Source organism: Oncorhynchus kisutch, linkage group LG18, assembly GCF_002021735.2.
Source record: "Oncorhynchus kisutch isolate 150728-3 linkage group LG18, Okis_V2, whole genome shotgun sequence".
NCBI classification, from domain to species: domain Eukaryota; kingdom Metazoa; phylum Chordata; class Actinopteri; order Salmoniformes; family Salmonidae; genus Oncorhynchus; species Oncorhynchus kisutch.
The window spans coordinates 55,368,551-55,386,198 of record NC_034191.2 but is presented as its reverse complement, the minus strand read 5'-3'; the positions used below and the strand labels follow the sequence as shown (position 1 = coordinate 55,386,198).

At 40.1% G+C, this 17,648-nt stretch overlaps 1 protein-coding gene across 1 annotated transcript in view; it reads right to left on the bottom strand.

The window, feature by feature from the left end:
* The window catches only part of LOC109909555 (cadherin-12-like), a 194,997-nt gene that overhangs the window by 61,148 nt on the left and 116,201 nt on the right, over positions 1 to 17,648 (bottom strand). Inside the window, exons 4-6 of the mRNA XM_020508572.2 lie at positions 11,542 to 11,661; positions 6,921 to 7,088; positions 358 to 545 (exon numbers count right to left, since the gene is read on the bottom strand). Coding sequence (XP_020364161.1) covers positions 358 to 545; positions 6,921 to 7,088; positions 11,542 to 11,661 — 476 coding nt within the window. The remainder of the gene's footprint in view (positions 1 to 357; positions 546 to 6,920; positions 7,089 to 11,541; positions 11,662 to 17,648) is intronic.

Sequence of the window (17,648 nt, the reverse complement as noted above, 5' to 3'; positions counted from 1 at the left end):
CACTTGTGAGAGCTGCCTGAGAGATACGTACACTGTCAGAAGTTCCAGGTAATTGATATAGCAAGCACTATGTGACACCGTCCATACTCCCCAAATTGAGTAACCCTTGCACAGCGTGCCCCACCCTTGGCGACACACATCTGTTGTGACCACGATCAGCCAATCGTCAAGATAGGCCTTGTCAGGTGCGAGTGTAAATCCTTGTGAGAGTGCGACTACCCATAGTATGTTGTACCGAAGTGGACTGACTGAAAGGGAACACTGAAAGGGAACATTCCAATCTTTCCATTCCAGCCCATTACTATAATCCTGTCCTTTGATTTAAAGTGCCATCACGTGACAGATGAAGACCCTTACCCTTTTGAGAATGAGGATTCCTTCCTGATTGTGTTCATTGGTGATGATGTCAAACATGTTGCCTCCGTCTCCCGGTACGATGTTGTACTCTACTTCTGCGTTCTTCCCAATGTCCAAGTCATGAGCTTTGATCCTTCCCACAGCAGAACCCACTGCAGAGGACTCTGGGACTCTCAGATGAAAGAAACCTTACGGACAAAAACAAACAAATAGATTGATCTAGAGTCTAGTTCATTTTCAACTTCTGCCATTGTATTGATCTTTTTTTTCAGTGTGTCCCTAAATGGTTTGGAAGTGAGCAGCAGAGCAACTGCATTTGCCAATTGGCATTGTTGGCATGGTACATTTTTGTGCAATGCAGCAAGAGAAAGGGAGAGAGAGCAGCAGACATAAAGAAAGGACAGACGACTTCACCCCTGGTCTGAACCTTGGTGCTGTAACATCATTATGGAAATATCATGGTATTAGTAGAGTGGAGTGACTACCTGCCCAAGTAGCCTGTTGTAAAAGGCATATCAAAAATATCAAAAGACCAGTGGCCTCATTTATAAGACTGTGCGGAGGATTCACGTCAAATGAACAAAACAGAAAGTGCTTATGCCCGGTTTCCCTTTATAAATCACAATCAGCTCAAAATTTGGCGCACGCGAGCGAGCGTCTTGTCCCACCCTTTTAACACCCATAGTTGCCTATAAATAGTCAGGGAAACGCCCCTAATTAATATTCATCCATACTGACTGCTAGACGACAATGATGGCAAATCCCGACAGAAACGCAAAAAAAATACATTTCACCCAGTGTGAAATGAAAGTTCTTGTAGGAGAGGTTGAAGCAATAAAAATATATATTGTTTGGTGGACACAGTGTGGGCATTACAAATGCCAAAAAGGCGTTAGTGGCAGCATGTGGCGGATGCTGTGAATTGTCGTTGGCTGAATCAGAATTAGTTAGGTAACATTGATAAATAAAATGTTTTATTTACATAATAATGCTTATGTGAGATATTTGTCATTATGATGTTTTCTTTTGGATAATACTGATGGCAGTTGCATTTTCCTCTCTCTTCTCCAGGGCTTAGTCACTAGGGGCCCAGAAAGGGGAGAGGTCAGGCTTGTCTTCATTTGTCAATGTATCTGTTAAACCATGTGATGCTATGAAGCATATCAGAAGGGGAGGAAGACAGAATGGAGGCTTGTCTTCTTATGGGAATGTGTCTGTAACTATTGTATGTCCCCTCTGAGGTTGCCCTTATCTTGACCTAGTATATGACCTAAGAGGCTCACTGTCTTTTCTGAGCTTGTCCAGGAGGAGGTGTATTTGGGATGGAGGTATCTAGAATTGACAATTGATATATGCCATTGGATAAGGTAATGTTTTGGTCCTAAGTGGTACCAAGAACTAGATTTGAATCTCGTCTAAGAGAGCAAACTGAACAATAATTTATAGCTAATGCTATCTAGCTATGGGATACTCCTCTTTGAAGTAAAAGGTTCTTTGTGTAATGTTCCTAAGATCTGTTATTGGTCATGTGAGTTGAGAGGGGTGTGTCTTGGCTATAAATGATACTAAGAATTGTTTTGTAAGCACTCTCAGAGAATTAACTTATAGACACTGAATTGATCTGAGAGTCACAGGGCTATGGTGAAGCTCATATATAATTAAATATGGACTTTATAATATAACTCTGACTTGTGTGTGGTTTGCTCTCTCAATTTTTAGTAATACAGGTAATTACCACGACATTTGGCATCACGGACCGGATGTGAATCTTCACTCGGTGACCGTTCCTGACGATCTAGGTAAATAAATTGTGCACGAGGGATCCCTCAAACTTTGGATCTCAGGGAAACCACACTTCGGGAACGAAGCAGATGGACCAACCTTTGATCTGAGAGGCAGCGAGCCGAGTGGATACCACATCTCGAACTGAGGTTTTTTTTAAAGAAAGAGGTGAGCGAACCACACACACTTGAAGTCGAGTTTTTAAATATGCCTCTGTTACGTATACTCTGAGTGTGAATTCCTTTGTAAGGAGGGCACCTTGGAGGCGTAAGCAAGGCCGAGTCAGAGGAGAGTAATCTGAGAGTTTGTGGACTCAAAGATACTCTGCCACTGTCCGGTTGCGGGCGACCAAGAGCCGTCCTGGCAGTGAATTGATCACAGTGGGGATTGGTGCGGTCTGTGGGGGTGAGGGGCCAGGATGATTGTGTGTTCTGTGTGAAACATGGTACTTGGTGAAGCCCTACTGGAAGACGGACCTCATTCTATGTGTCTGTGTGACTGTCTAAGTGACTCTCAGAGGTGGTGAATTCCAATTATTTTAAATGTGCTAGCCAGGTATGCCCTGGGTTACTCTGTGTGAGTATTTTGTTATGGGATCACTAGGTAATATTTGTAGGAGCGTTCTGTGTGAGCGGGGTAGGTTGACTCTGTGTGGGTAACCTTTCAAGAATGTTCTGATGTTCTGGGTGAACATCTGACCAGTTCTGTGTGAACATCTGACCAATCCTGTGTGGGTGATCCTTAAAGTTCTGTATGAGTACCTAAGATTTTCTTACGTTTTATATGGATTCTGTGAATATTTGAAATTGTGATAAATTGTATGTGTGTATAATCAATTACTAGAGATTTGATAAAGTAATGCTGAGAATATAATTAAATACAATTTAAACCACCCATTCGTAGATGTACGTAGGTTTTGAGTTGGTATCTTTAATGGATAATTTGATAAAGATGAGGTTTTAAGCACTATTAAACTAGTCTACAAAACCTGGGAAATTGAGCTCTAGAAACTGATTAGAGTGTGTCCACTTTTGATTATCTTACCCTAACGATGGAACTATAAAATGCTTTTTGGATTATCTCCGTCTGGGTACAACATTTGAAATAAAACTGCCCTGAAGGTCTGAAAATGTTTTATTTTTTCTTCCCAGTATGAGAGGAGTTGCGGGATATATTGAATAAACTGTTTTCCATAAATTAGAGTGAATTAAGAGGGAATCTCGATGTAATTTATAATGTCGTACAAAGCCTAAGGTTTCCATCAAATTAATTATCATTGCGTGATTAATGTGATGTAGTAAAGTAATTGAAATACGTTGCATGACTAAACATAATCTACTTTTATTAAAAGGAGCAAGATTTTGAGAATCATAGCCGAAGTAACGCTTGGACCTTTAAATTAGAGCTATTTTTGGGGGAATTGTCTCGATAGTGACGTGTCTTGATTTTACGAATACGGACAATTGTAAAGTAGGTTTATTTGCGGAGAATCTTAGTCATTCACATAGTGTTGGTGGTATAGTGGTGAGCATAGCTGCCTTCCAAGCTGGAGGCTCGGGTTTGTTTCCCAGCCAATGCTCTGACTAAATTCTGAGTTTTTGATTGTAATTCAACTATTTGTATGTTTTGCCTGGAAAGTTATGGTCACTAGTGTTTGTATAAGATATAAACTGAACGTTTTAATAGCTTGTTTGGTTCAAATCGAAAGAAGGGATACATTTAACTTTTTAATAGATTGTTTAGGTTAAATTGATAAGACTAATTAATTCAAAATAATAGCGAAACAAATTTTGATAAAAGACGGTGTCTGTTCACTAAATGATCAGCTGGAATAATGTATTGAGAATTGAGTCGTATTTAAATGAATGTATCATAGAGGAGACAGTTGCCTAAATTTCAGAAATTCTAAAGAAAAGCGGAGAAATAATGGCAATAGAGTGGTGCCCACCTAAATGTTTTTCATTCTTATAGATTGACTGACACATGTTATAATTTTGGCGCTGTGTGTGTTATTTTTATAGTCTTGGACATTTCATAAGTGGGAAGAGGAAAGACAAGAAAAAGTTGTAAAGTTTGGTTGAAGGTGAAACATTGAAATGAGAGGGGTTATATTTTTGCCCACTGGGGGAAAAAGAAATAGGAGAGTTAAGCTGAAAGTGATTCAGGTGTGAGTAAGGAAACATTGTGATAATGTATTCTGATGGTTATTGATTCTTGGTTTGATTGTTTAGGTAACACCAGTGAATTTGAGCAAGAAAGTTCATGTAGTCTAACATTGTAATCTGTTTCCATTACGCTGAACAATGTCAGATCATTAAAGTTGATTGCAGTTTGAGTAGTTTTTATTTTTACAGGGACAGTGCATCATTAATCACAGTTGTGTCTAATGGCAGAGTTTTCCAGACATGGGAAGCTCTCACACTGAAAGCAGATTGACTAAAGGTACTTTCCTTTGTGAGGATTTATGTCTATGCTCTATAACCCACTACTATATCACGTACGATTGAATTGTTTGAACAGCAGTTGTCTGTCTGTGTGTGTGTGTGTGTGTGTGTGTGTGTGTGTGTCAAGGACTGAGCAACATGCTGAGACCACTGCATGTTGCAAAACTGTAGATAACAGCCCAGCAGATGCTTTGTCCTTGTGTTTGTATGTGACAATGTTTAGCAACACGGTGTGACTTGCTGTATCTTACAAAGTTGTGGTTAATCAGGTACAGGGAGGGGAGGCTCATCACAAGGTTTGATTGAATTACAAAATACTGAATAACACAATAACATAAAACGGGAACTGAGTAGTTGCAGTAACTAGGGTGTGATACCAGAACAGCGAGAATCTATACATCGACAGAGGGTGGACTCCAAGAAGCGCCAAGAGGCGGGGACCAGCCTGAGCGCCTGCGATAGGCTGAGCAAGTCTTAACCACGCTCAGCCTCTACTGTGATAGGCCAACAGACAGGTTGGAACTATGCTGTTTTCTTACATCCTGTCAGTACGCTGCAAGATGCACCGTATGATCCAGGTATGTAATTAGTATTCCCTCGTTTGAAAAGAGTAAATCAAATGCATTAGAGTTTAAACATTTATTTACATAAACAATTGTGACATTTTCGATTGTTTTTAGTCGCTGCGTGTTCCTCTGAGGTCGATGGTGCTGCAGCTGAGTAGGAGCTGAGTCACAACCCTCCAGCGGCCGTGTCCTCACAGATGCAGTTCTGCAAACGCAGAGCGACACCATCAACGCTATTAACGAGGTTGCCAAGGAGTTGAAGTGTGACAGGCACGGCTTGGTTTCTGCAGGTGCTTCTCTGTAAAGCTGGGCACACTACAGCACAGAGATCCAAGAGAACCACTCTTGGTAATCGGAACCGGCTCATAAGCCACTAATCATCATTGGCAAGTAAATCTTGCTTGTCTCTGAGAATTCGCTCTCTCCGAATTCTTCCATTCGCCAAATCTTCCAACAGTGCCAAAGCAGCCATTGTGCATCATTACGCATTGTAATTGCATGCCTTTTTATACCCACCCATTTGATTGTCAAAGCTACCCAATTACGTAACTCCTTCAGGTGTGGTAATTACCCTGATTGTAACTGACAATGACTGGGTCATTATCACATTGACAGTTCTGCGCAACACACATGTGATAACGACATGTGCACTCGTATCTGCCCGCCTGAGGTATCTATAAACGACATCAGTTTAAATGTAATTTGTCCTACTATTCACCTTATTATTTATGAGAATACATTTCATAACATGCAAGTATTGTTTAATAATTACAGAGCCAATTAAATATGATTCTCAATTAAACTGGACAACATATTTGTTTTTTTTGTTGCAAACCATATTTCGATTTTTATTTATTACCCTAAATCATGTTTTATTTGTGTGCACTCCAGGGAACTCTTCATATATAATACGTGAGATGTAATATTTTGATTTATTTCACACAATGGTTTTAATTTCAAAGTGTTTCATCCTTCCGCAATCGGAGTCGCTGTTTTTCATTACTCCAGTTTATGTGCATAAGTATGCGTCAAAGTGTCCGTGGAGGACCGCATATTCTCCTGTCAAGTTTTTTTTTTTTATAAATCCCAAAGTTTGCTTAGGAAGTGGCGTCGTTTTCTTGTGCCTACGCAACGTTTAGAAATGAGGCCCCAGAGCAGAATACTCAGTCACAATTGCATGTTTGTAGTATTCCATTAACCTTTCATATTCAGTTACAGGGTTTTGGAGAGTGATCTTAAATATATGTATAAAGGCAATATTCATAAATATGCATATTCACAGTTGTTGCATTGATGTTGTACAAATATGCTGACTTTCATAGATCAATAAATGAATGAAAAGCAACATCTTACACAATTACACAATCTGTATGTTTGGCCTGCCTCCTGTATCTTACGTTTTGCACTGATTAACTATTCCATTGAATTGATTTGTTTACGTGCTTAAAGTAAATAATTCAAAAAAAATGTATTACAGGCATCAGCTCCCACTGAGTTGAACAACACTGCAAGTGAAAACTAATAGATTAATGGAAGGTAAATACCTAAGTCTGTTTACGTGGAAAGGTACTAAGCTACAAGTAAATCATATATAATATGTAAGACATGGAAAGAACATAGATATCTGCCCAGTGGGAATCAGCATTATAAGCAATTATACAATAAAAAAATGAAACAGGAATATTAAAATCAATATTATCAACAGATGTCTACATGGAACTTTAAAGTAAACTTCATACACAGAACAGCACCCCCTCCCTCTCTCACTTACTTTTGGAAAACCTTGGTGGGTTGTCATTGACGTCACTGAGGGTGATGTTGATGGTAGTGGTCCCAGCCAGACCTCCCAGCTGACCTCCCATATCCTTGGCCTGGATAAGTACCTGGTACTGCTCCTTCACCTCGCGGTCCATGTTCGGCAAGGCCGTCCTTATTATACCTAATGGCAACATGATATCTTTAGAAAACGTCAAAATGACATCTGACATCTAGGCGCTATTATGATCATAAGTTGTGCAGTCCAAATAGAAGATAGCTGGAAGCAAGATAATAGAGAAGGGACAAGGTGAGTGTTAACATGTGTTCTGAAGGATGGCTGATGGTTGCTGTATGATAGTTGAGTCAAACTAAATAAGTTTGTTACCCTGCCGCCTTAAAATGTTAAGTCAAGTCCAATCTAAAGTTACTTCAACCTAGTAAAGTGAGTGAAACTGACACATTTGGATGTAATTACTTGTTGAGTGAACGTGATACTTTTAGTCAAAAGTAACATTCTTGTAAAGTTCTTACTATGAGCACACTTGAGACTCAACCTTATCTGGGATTTGACCTCAGAAACATTTGGTTGAAAATTAACTTCTACACCACCAGGTCTTTGTCCAATTATCTGACCACAACAACATATACCAGTGCTCTGGGACACTTGACGTGAAGTTTGCATAAGCTCTTCGGATTTGAACTTTCAATCTCTTGGTCAGGAGTGCATTGATGTTTCTGCAGTGCCACCAGGTACATATTTGTTACTGCAAACATGTATCCACTCACTCGCAAAATCAGAGAAGGATTAGGGTACAGTGTTGTTCATCTGAGGCCAATCTCTGTCATACCTACAGATTTGGTACCGAGCAGAACCATGAAAGCTCATATGTGTACCTCTAAAGGTACCTTATGTGTAAATTTGACCTTTTTGTACACCAGGGAACAACACTGTATCCTAACTGTACCCTTTTTCAGAGAGTGTGAGAATATACAGTATGTTCTTGGTAATAAATATGTACCTGGATGCACTGCAGAAACATTGATGCACTCGCAACCAAGAGGTTTCAAGTTAAAATCTCCAGGGAGATTATGCAAACTTTACATCAATTGTCCTTGAGCACTGCTATTTTTATGTCGGTGTTGTCAGATGATCGGACAAGTATTCACTTTATTCTGAGCATATTTTTTTAGCAAAGTACAGAAATATATTATTGACAATAAATCTGTCAGGCCAATCTCTGTCAGCTCCACAGACCTGGTGGCAACCAGAAGAATAGAAGTTCAATTCCCATGATGTTGAGTGTAAAATGTACTCACAGTATAGAATTTTACAAGATTTTACTGTAATATGTATCCTGTACAATTACAATAACTGCCTGTTGAGTCCTACCATCCCTGCTGTAATTTTACAGCAATAACAACTTAATTTGACAGTAAAAATACAGTATGTTTTTGTAAACGTATTTTTGAAAATACAGTTTAACTGTAAAAATACAATAGTAGTTGCATATTCACTGTATTTTCACCGAAACTATGTAGCCGGTGAAGTACTTTAAAATTATAAATTATTTTTAACAGTGTGTGCCGTAAGCACATCTGAAATACCCTATAATAATAACTGTAATTGCAAGTGAAGCATATTAAGATCATTTACAGGATGGTCCAAAAAGTAACCAAGTACATTGCGATTGACAGCAAATACACAGCAAAACAGTAATACATTACCATACAACTATCCGTATCATAAAATCTATAGCAATTGCTAACAGTGTAGCTTTGTCAGCACAACAAAAAACAAACAGCTGAAGCACATTGATTTGTCTAAAAGTGTGAATTTTACGCAACAAGTCATTGAAGGTTGTAGGATAACACACGTTTTTGTAGAAAAATATTTTTACACAATTAACAATTTCAGTATTTTTCAGTTGAGTTAACTTTGGAAAATGAGCTGAAACAACTAAAAGGCAACATTACGTTTTACAGCGTAGCAGCCCCATTAGAAAGAGCCTATACTTATAGGTGCATTAATGTGCCTGAAGTCAAGGCTGTGATATATAGAAATAGAGGTCATTTCACCAAGTGGAGACACTTGACATTCAATACTGAACTAAGTGAGGCTTTATAATGATTCACCAGAGGGTCTGGGGGACCTTGACATCAGAGGAAATACAGCCGAGTAATAGCCAGGTCAGCTAGGAGGATGTCAGCGTGATAGAAGGGATAGAAATGTGGCAAGAAGTACATTTCCTATTCTCTTATTCCCCCATTCGTAATATGAATAGGATGGATTTCACATTTGATCCTCAAATCCTGTCTTCTGCGAGTGCAACAAAGGATGTTGTTTTTTGACATTCTTCTCATCTTTTTTGAATGCCGGCTCTAACAGGGAGGGATGATGCTGTGAAGTGCATGGTGATTAAGGCATGTGATTCCCTCCCCCACTTTCCCCTTTCTTTTTTCTCTCTCTCCTGCTTGTTTGTTCAGCTGCGTTGATGTATGTAGTGGCAGGCTCAGTGTGGGAAACATTTGTTTTAACAGTTGGATTTTTTCACCATCAGGTTTGAAATACAGTCACAGTGTGTGTTCTGTATATTCTCCAGGGAGGAAAGGCATAATCTGTGATAGATTCTCCCCATTCCCTTTCTCCCGCTGATATCACGTTGGAAATGGTTATCATGTTTTCCTAATATTTTTTCCCTCCCTTTTCTGTGACACACATTCATTTTTTTTCACTTGCTTGCAAAAGACATAATACAAATCTAAATTATAACACAGACAATTAGACCTTTGAACACACTGATAAGAAGTAGAAACTGTATCGACCATTAGGCTACATCAAATACATACTGTAAGAGGGTTGTAGGGTTCTCGACAGTTAGCTGTTTATTATAAGATTGATGTTCACTGGCACAAGCTGGCTCCCGGACACAAATGACAACTGGAGCGTGCAGGGTCGGAGAGGTGCTGATCCTTTGGCACGGTCATAGATGCCAAGCCACTACCATTACTTCTGCAGTCAATACCACTAGCACTACCACTACTACTATTTCACACAAAAATACTTTAAGACAAGCAAGCACACACATTTTCTGTAAGAAATGTCCTTTTCTAGTTGAATTTACATTTTTACAGAGGACAAAGTAATGTGCACTGCACGCATATTGAATGTAATTTTTTTTCTTCTCCACGTGTTGTTGTGTTACAAAGTGGGCTTAAAATTGATTTAATTGTAATTGTTTTGTCAACGATCTATACAAAAAAAGTTTGCTTAAATGTTCATATGCTGAATTTAAAAAAAAGTTCAACTCTACCAATAGTTTTCTCACTACTGTATAACTGTTAAATAGCAAATGTGCCTACTCTGGTCTTGGCACATGTGCTCCAGCCAACAGCTCGCAGATACAGTGTGGGTAGGCTGTGCACTGCAGCCTGGTCTCAGAGCATTTCGCATTATTCCATATGTAAATTTGGGACACTCCATTTAGTATGATATGTTACATTTCGCATGGTATGTATTAATCTATGGATGTCCATCACCTATTTTGTATGATTATATGTTATGAATTTGCAAATCGTACAATATATGATGAATTTGCAAATACGTATGTTATGTTCCGAATTCTAGCTAGGTGGGTAATATTAGCTAGCTGGCTAACATTAACTAGGCTAGGGGTTATGGTTAGGGGTTAAGGTTAGGGTTAAGTTTAGGAGTTAGGTTAAAGGGTTAAGGTTAGGGTTAGCTAAAATGATTAATGTTAGGATTAGGGTAAGGGTTAGCTAAAACGGTTAGGGTTTGGGGAAGGGTTAGCTAACATACTAAGTAGTTTCAAAGTAGCTAAAAAGTAGTAAGTGGTTGAAAAGTTGCTAATTAGTTAACATGCTAAAGTAGTCCATGATAAGATTGGAACTTGCAACCTTTGGGTTGCTAGATATTCGGCTTATACATCCACCCACCCCGCATTAAGTAACCATACCAAATGTAACATACCGTACTAAATTGAATGTCGAGGATTTATATTTACTATGTTACCTCTACCTTACGAGACCAGGTTGGCTGCAGATAGGCTAGTGTGCATGATGAGATTATTATGGATAAGAGCGAGAATATTATTATATTATATTTAAAAACTGTCGATGGAAATGTGGTCCACCATAAAGGAACTTAAGGAACTTTAGCTTGCCACTGTTTCTAATCCATTGCCCTGGCCAGCTACAATGTAATCAAATCAAGATATCTCACTCATTTGTTTAATCGGATCAATAATGTATAATTAAATTCAAGAAAACACTTTGTCAATACTAATCTTCAGAGTTAGAATATATGGCCACCTATTCAATTATTACAGCATTTGGAAACTTTTTTTGGACAGATAATTACCATGCCTTTTTGTCATTTCAAACAAAGCTGGATAATAGTTAACACAATCCCAAACATAACAGCATTCAACATCGACCAACATATGGGTCCTACGTGGCTCAGTTGGAGCACGGTGCTTCCCAGGACCACATGTACATAAAAACGGTAAGTTTCTTTGGATAAAAGTGTACTTTAAATGCCATATACAATTATGTAAAGAGTAACAACAAGTACCAAATTAGACCCATTTCTGACTGACGTTGCCCATCTCATTTACCTGTCTTGGGATCAACAGAGAAGTATGGCTGGCCATGGAGGATGCTGTAGACCACCCTGGCACTGTTTCCGTAGGTAGGGTCATCTGCATCTGTGGCTGTCACCTGCATCACATAGGTCCCTGTAAAACATACACATACATTTATAAGATTCAGATGGGGTCATTTTTTATGGAATAGTTTTCATCCAGTTTAGTAGCTTGTGCCACCATGTATGCCTCCCAAACGTCACTCTTATTCCCTACAAAGTGCACTACTTTTGAGCAGGGCTCAGGTCAAAAGTAGTTCACTATGTAGCGAATAGGGAACCATTTAGGACATAATCACTTAGACTAAAGTGTGAAGAGGATATGATAGAAGATGAGTGTGGAACATTGGAACGTTGAATTATTCACTATGTGAAATATACATTTGCAGCTAAGTGGATGCTTAGCTGAAACATACATCAGGGCTAAAATGGCTGCTCAGACACGCATTCATTAGACATTGCCTCCATTATGGAAACAAAGAGCCATGCACAGCAGGAATAGGTAACAGGATGGCAGCCATCCAAACTTCCTGCTGTACCAGGAACAGAGTAATTACTTGTTATAGAAGTATGGGCTCATCCTCTGTAATTACTGAAGCTTCAATCTAAAACACCAATTGCAATTATCCATCGTCTCCACAGAAGCATGTAAACCTACCAACAAATCCAATTATTGTATCTATAAGCTCAATAAAACCATGCCTGTGGCCAAATGAGATTTCTCTGTTTTATTCCATATGTATAGGCTGGGACTGTCTGCTGGTGGACATCCAAGAGAAGCTACATGCACAAATGGCCATTGACACATGCTAATCTTTTAGTTGGCTGTAACAAGCCTTTATTAAACAGGCTTTGCGCTGTGAGCAGATGGTAACAATTGTATTAAAACATTAGGTGAGAGAGATTAAGCCCTGCACCACACATCCGGGTAGAATGTAGCTGAGATGCTCTACACGCTCTATTACTGCTGTGCCAATGCTAATGGTTAAACACTCATTTACAACTAGGCAATTTGTGCTGGTTTATCAGCATGTGCTGTATTCATGTTTTTTTTGTGCGTTTTAGTGATGCAATCCTTTAAGAAACAACTCTATTTCCATAAAGCTTTCAAATACGAGTGCTTGGTTTAAAATGTATTAATAATAGCTAAACAAAGCTATGCACCACTTTTTAACTTGGCTCATTCCAGTTCCTTAATATTATTTGAAAATAAAACTACAGTTTTAATTGGTGTTTTGAATCCACACCCATTTCCCTAAGGAAGGCCTTTCAGTTCCATTAAATTCATTAATGTAATTAGCAGTGATTCCTATTTTTCTCAGGCACACGCTCCATAAACACCCCATTGAACCATTTATCACACACACTGCAGACAGTGTTGCCAACTATTGTTCATGGAGATCAGCAATTGGCTACATGATTTGTCACTGGAAGTCGCTAGATCACGTGTTGCCGCAATGACGGCACAGCTGCTGTCCCCGACATAGCGTTTTTTCCCCCTCTCCATCCGCATGTAATGTCAAAATCTTCCAAGAGTGAAATAGTTCCCAATCGTTCTGATTATTTTGATTGTGAAGTCATGTTGTAAAGACTTTCACAGTGTGAAAATGTTCCCACTCAATAATTGCATGTGCGTTTGTGTGGATGTCTGAGCTCGTGACGATTTTTCTCTCACAACCCCTCGCCCTTGATTTAGCTAGCTAATGAGCATAATTAGCTGTAAACTGGTTGTGATGGCTTGTTCTCAGAGGCGTGCAGCTTTAACTTGTTTGTACAGCTAGCTAACTAACAAACAAACAAACAAACAAATATATGTATGCACTGTCAATCGAAAACGTAGCGCCCAAGTCTTTGCAATCGCAAATAATCTCCTCACATCAACCCTCAGCACTTTGACTTGCAAGTCCTGGTATTTATATGCTGATCTCACGTCTCAACAAGCTTCTGATACAAACTTCAATACTCCTGGCCACCATTGATTGGCAGATGTATGAAGCAAATGCGAGTGTCCACTAGCACAGTTTTTGAGCTCGAGGGAGGATGTGAGAGAAACAGCAGCAGGAGCTCAGCCATCCATATAAAGAGATGTGCGTGCAATTATTGAACTGGGAACATTTTCACGCTGGGAGAGATTTTGCAGCATGACATCACAATCAGAACACAATCAAAACGATTTTGAACTATTTCACACTGGGAAGATTTTTACGACACCTTTACACCCCCTTCCCTTGTTATTCTCTGCCTGTGTGTGCGCTGTTACAGTGATTTCTGTTGCTCAGACAGCTTCTCCCACTCTTGTTTGCATCAGAACTGAGTGGGAAAAGTTGCTAAATGCTATCAAACCATAGAAACCCTCTGTTTCAAAACTCCCCAAAGGCAGCCTGAAAAGTAGTTGAACTCGCTAAATATAGGACAAAGTCGCTAAATTGTCAACAGTGACTGCAGAATAATCTGAAAATAAGAAGTATTTCTAAAGCATGCTCAGTCCCTCATTTAAAGGTGCAATAACATTTGAATAGTTCACCTAATTTCAGTTTGTGACAAAGCAAGCAATGTATAGTGTACAGAATCCTTGTACCATCTAAACCACTGTGAAATGTATTTTCAATAAGTCAAAATATTGTATTTTCAGCAGTTTAAAGCTGATGTACAAAACTGAAACTGCTTTCAATGAGAATGACAGAACTATGACACACATTTTGTATGTGAATTTGGATGGGTTGCCCAAAAAGTTACATATTGCATTTTTAAAGGAAATAGTTATTTTGCAGGCAGGTCCTAAATTCTCAAAAAACATACAACACACAGAGACTAAGGTCTGCTTCAGTGCCTTCCATCTATGTTTCCCTGTAGTAAGTTGTAGAATAAAAAAATTTCTTCGATTAGCTTGAAAGGGACCGTGCGGATTTAGAGCACAGTTTGTGTGTGGAGTGTACAGGTAACTGCCAAAATGAAGGAAACTCTTGAGTAAATGAGGGATGCAAAGCAGTGGTGGAAAAAGTACCCAGTTGTCATACCCGAGTAAAAGTAAAAATGAGTGGAAGTAACCCAATAAAATATTACTTTTATTTATTTTTAATTTATTTCACCTTTATTTAACCAGGTAGGCAAGTTGAGAACAAGTTCTCATTTACAATTGTGACATGGCCAAGATAAAGCAAAGCAGTTCGACACATACAATGACACAGAGTTACACATAGAGTAAAACAAACATACAGTCAATAATACAGTATAAACAAGTCTATATACGGTGTGAGCAAATGAGGTGAGATAAGGGAGGTAAAGGCAAAAAAAGGCCAAGGTGGCAAAATAAATACAATATAGCAAGTAAAACACTGGAATGGTAGATTTGCAGTTGAAGAATGTGCAAAGTAGAAATAAATAAGATAAATACAGTAGCGAAAGAGGTAGTTGTTTGGGTTAAATTATAGGTGGGCTATGTACAGGTGCAGTAATCTGTGAGCTACTCTGACAGTTGGTTCTTAAAGCTAGTGAGGGAGATAAGTGTTTCCAGTTTCAGAGATTTTTGTAGTTCGTTCCAGTCATTGGCAGCAGAGAACTGGAAGGAGAGGCGGCAAAAGAAAGAATTGGTTTTGGGGGTGAACAGAGAGATATACCTGCTGGAGCGCGTGCTACAGGTGGGTGATGCTATGGTGACCAGCGAGCTGAGATAAGGGGGGACTTTACCTAGCAGGGTCTTGTAGATGACATGGAGCCAGTGGGTTTGGCGACGAGTATGAAGCGAGGGCCAGCCAACGAGAGCGTACAGGTCGCAATGGTGGGTAGTATATGGGGATTTGGTGACAAAACGGATTGCACTGTGATAGACTGCATCCAGTTTGTTGAGTAGGGTGTTGGAGGCTATTTTGTAAATGACATCGCCGAAGTCGAGGATTGGTAGGATGGTCAGTTTTACAAGGGTATGTTTGGCAGCATGAGTGAAGGATGCTTTGTTGCGAAATAGGAAGCAAATTCTAGATTTAACTTTGGATTGGATATGTTTGATGTGGGTCTGGAAGGAGAGTTTACAGTCTAACCAGACACCTAGGTATTTGTAGTTGTCCACGTATTCTAAGTCAGAGTCGTCCAGAGTAGTGATGTTGGACAGGCGGGCAGGTGCAGGCAGCGATCAGTTGAAGAGCATGCATTTAGTTTTACTTGCATTTAAGAGCAATTGGAGGCCACGGAAGGAGAGTTGTATGGCATTGAAGCTTGCCTGGAGGGTTGTTAACACAGTGTCCAAAGAAGGGCCAGAAGTATACAGAATGGTGTCGTCTGCGTAGAGGTGGATCAGAGACTCACCAGCAGCAAGAGCGACATCATTGATGTATACAGAGAAGAGAGTCAGTCCAAGAATTGAACCTTGTGGCACCCCCATAGAGACTGCCAGAGGTCCGGACAGCAGACCCTCCGATTTGACACACTGAACTCTATCAGAGAAGTAGTTGGTGAACCAGGCGAGGCAATCATTTGAGAAACCAAGGCTGTCGAGTCTGCCGATGTGATGATTGACAGAGTCGAAAGCCTTGGCCAGATCGATCAATACGGCTGCACAGTAATGTTTCTTTTCGATGGCGGTTAAGATATCGTTTACGACATTGAGCGTGGCTGAGGGGCACCCATGACCAGCTCTGAAACCAGATTGCATAGCAGAGAAGGTATGGTGAGATTCAAAATGGTCGGTAATCTGTTTGTTGACTTGGCTTTCGAAGACCTTAGAAAGGCAGGGTAGGATAGATATAGGTCTGTAGCAGTTTGGGTCAAGAGTGTCCCCCCCTTTGAAGAGGGGGATGACCGCAGCTGCTTTCCAATCTTTGGGAATCTCAGACGACACGAAAGAGAGGTTGAACAGGCTAGTCATAGGGGTGGCAACAATTTCGGCAGATAATTTTAGAAAGAATTGGTCCAGATTGTCTAACCAGGCTGATTTGTAGGGGTCCAGATTTTGCAGCTCTTTCAGAACATCAGCTGACTGGATTTGGGAGAAGGAGAAATGGGGAAGGCTTGGGCGAGTTGCTGTGGGGGGTGCAGTGCTGTTGACCGGGGTAGGAGTAGCCAGGTGGAAAGCATGGCCTGCCGTACAAAAATGCTTATTGAAATTCTCAATTATAGTGGATTTATCAGTGGTGACAGTGTTTCCTATCTTCAGTGCAGTGGGCAGCTGGGAGGAGGTGTTCTTATTCTCCATGGACTTTACAGTGTCCCAGAACTTTTTTGAGTTAGTGTTGCAGGAAGCAAATTCTGCTTGAAAAAGCTAGCCTTGGCTTTTCTAACTGCCTGTGTGTAATGGTTTCTAGCTTCCCTGAACAGCTGCATGTCACGGGGGCTGTTCGATGCTAATGCAGAACGCCATAGGATGTTTTTGTGTTGGTTAATGGCAGTAAGGTCTGGGGAGAACCAAGGGCTAAATCTGTTCCTGGTTCTAAATTTCTTGAATGGGGGATGCTTATTTAAGATGGTTAGGAAGTCATTTAAAAAAATAACCAGGCATCCTCTACTGACGGGATGAGATCAATATCCTTCCAGAATACCCCGGCCAGGCCTGCTCGCTGAAGTGTTTCAGGGAGCGTTTGACAGTGATGAGTGGAGGTCGTTTGACCGCTGACCCATTACGGGTGAAGGCAATGAGGCAGTGATCGCTAAGATCTTGGTTGAAGACAGCAGAGTTGCATTTAGAGGGCAAGTTGGTTAGGATGATATCTATGAGGGTGCCCATGTTTAAGGCTTTGGGGAGGTACCTGGTAGGTTCATTGATAATTTGTGTGAGATTGAGGGCATCAAGCTTAGAATGTAGGATGGCTGGGGTGTTAAAAGCATGTTTCAGTTTAGGTCGCCTAGCAGCACGAGCTCTGAAGATAGATGGGGGGCAATCAGTTCACATATGGTGTCCAGAGCATAGCTGGGGGCAGAGGGTGGTCTATAGCAGGCGGCAACGGTGAGAGACTTGTTTTTAGAGAGGTGGATTTTTAAAAGTAGAAGTTCAAATTGTTTGGGTACAGACCTGGATAGTAGGACAGAACTCTGCAGGCTATCTTTTCAATAGATTGCAACTTTGGCAGTTCTATCTTGTCTGAAAATGTT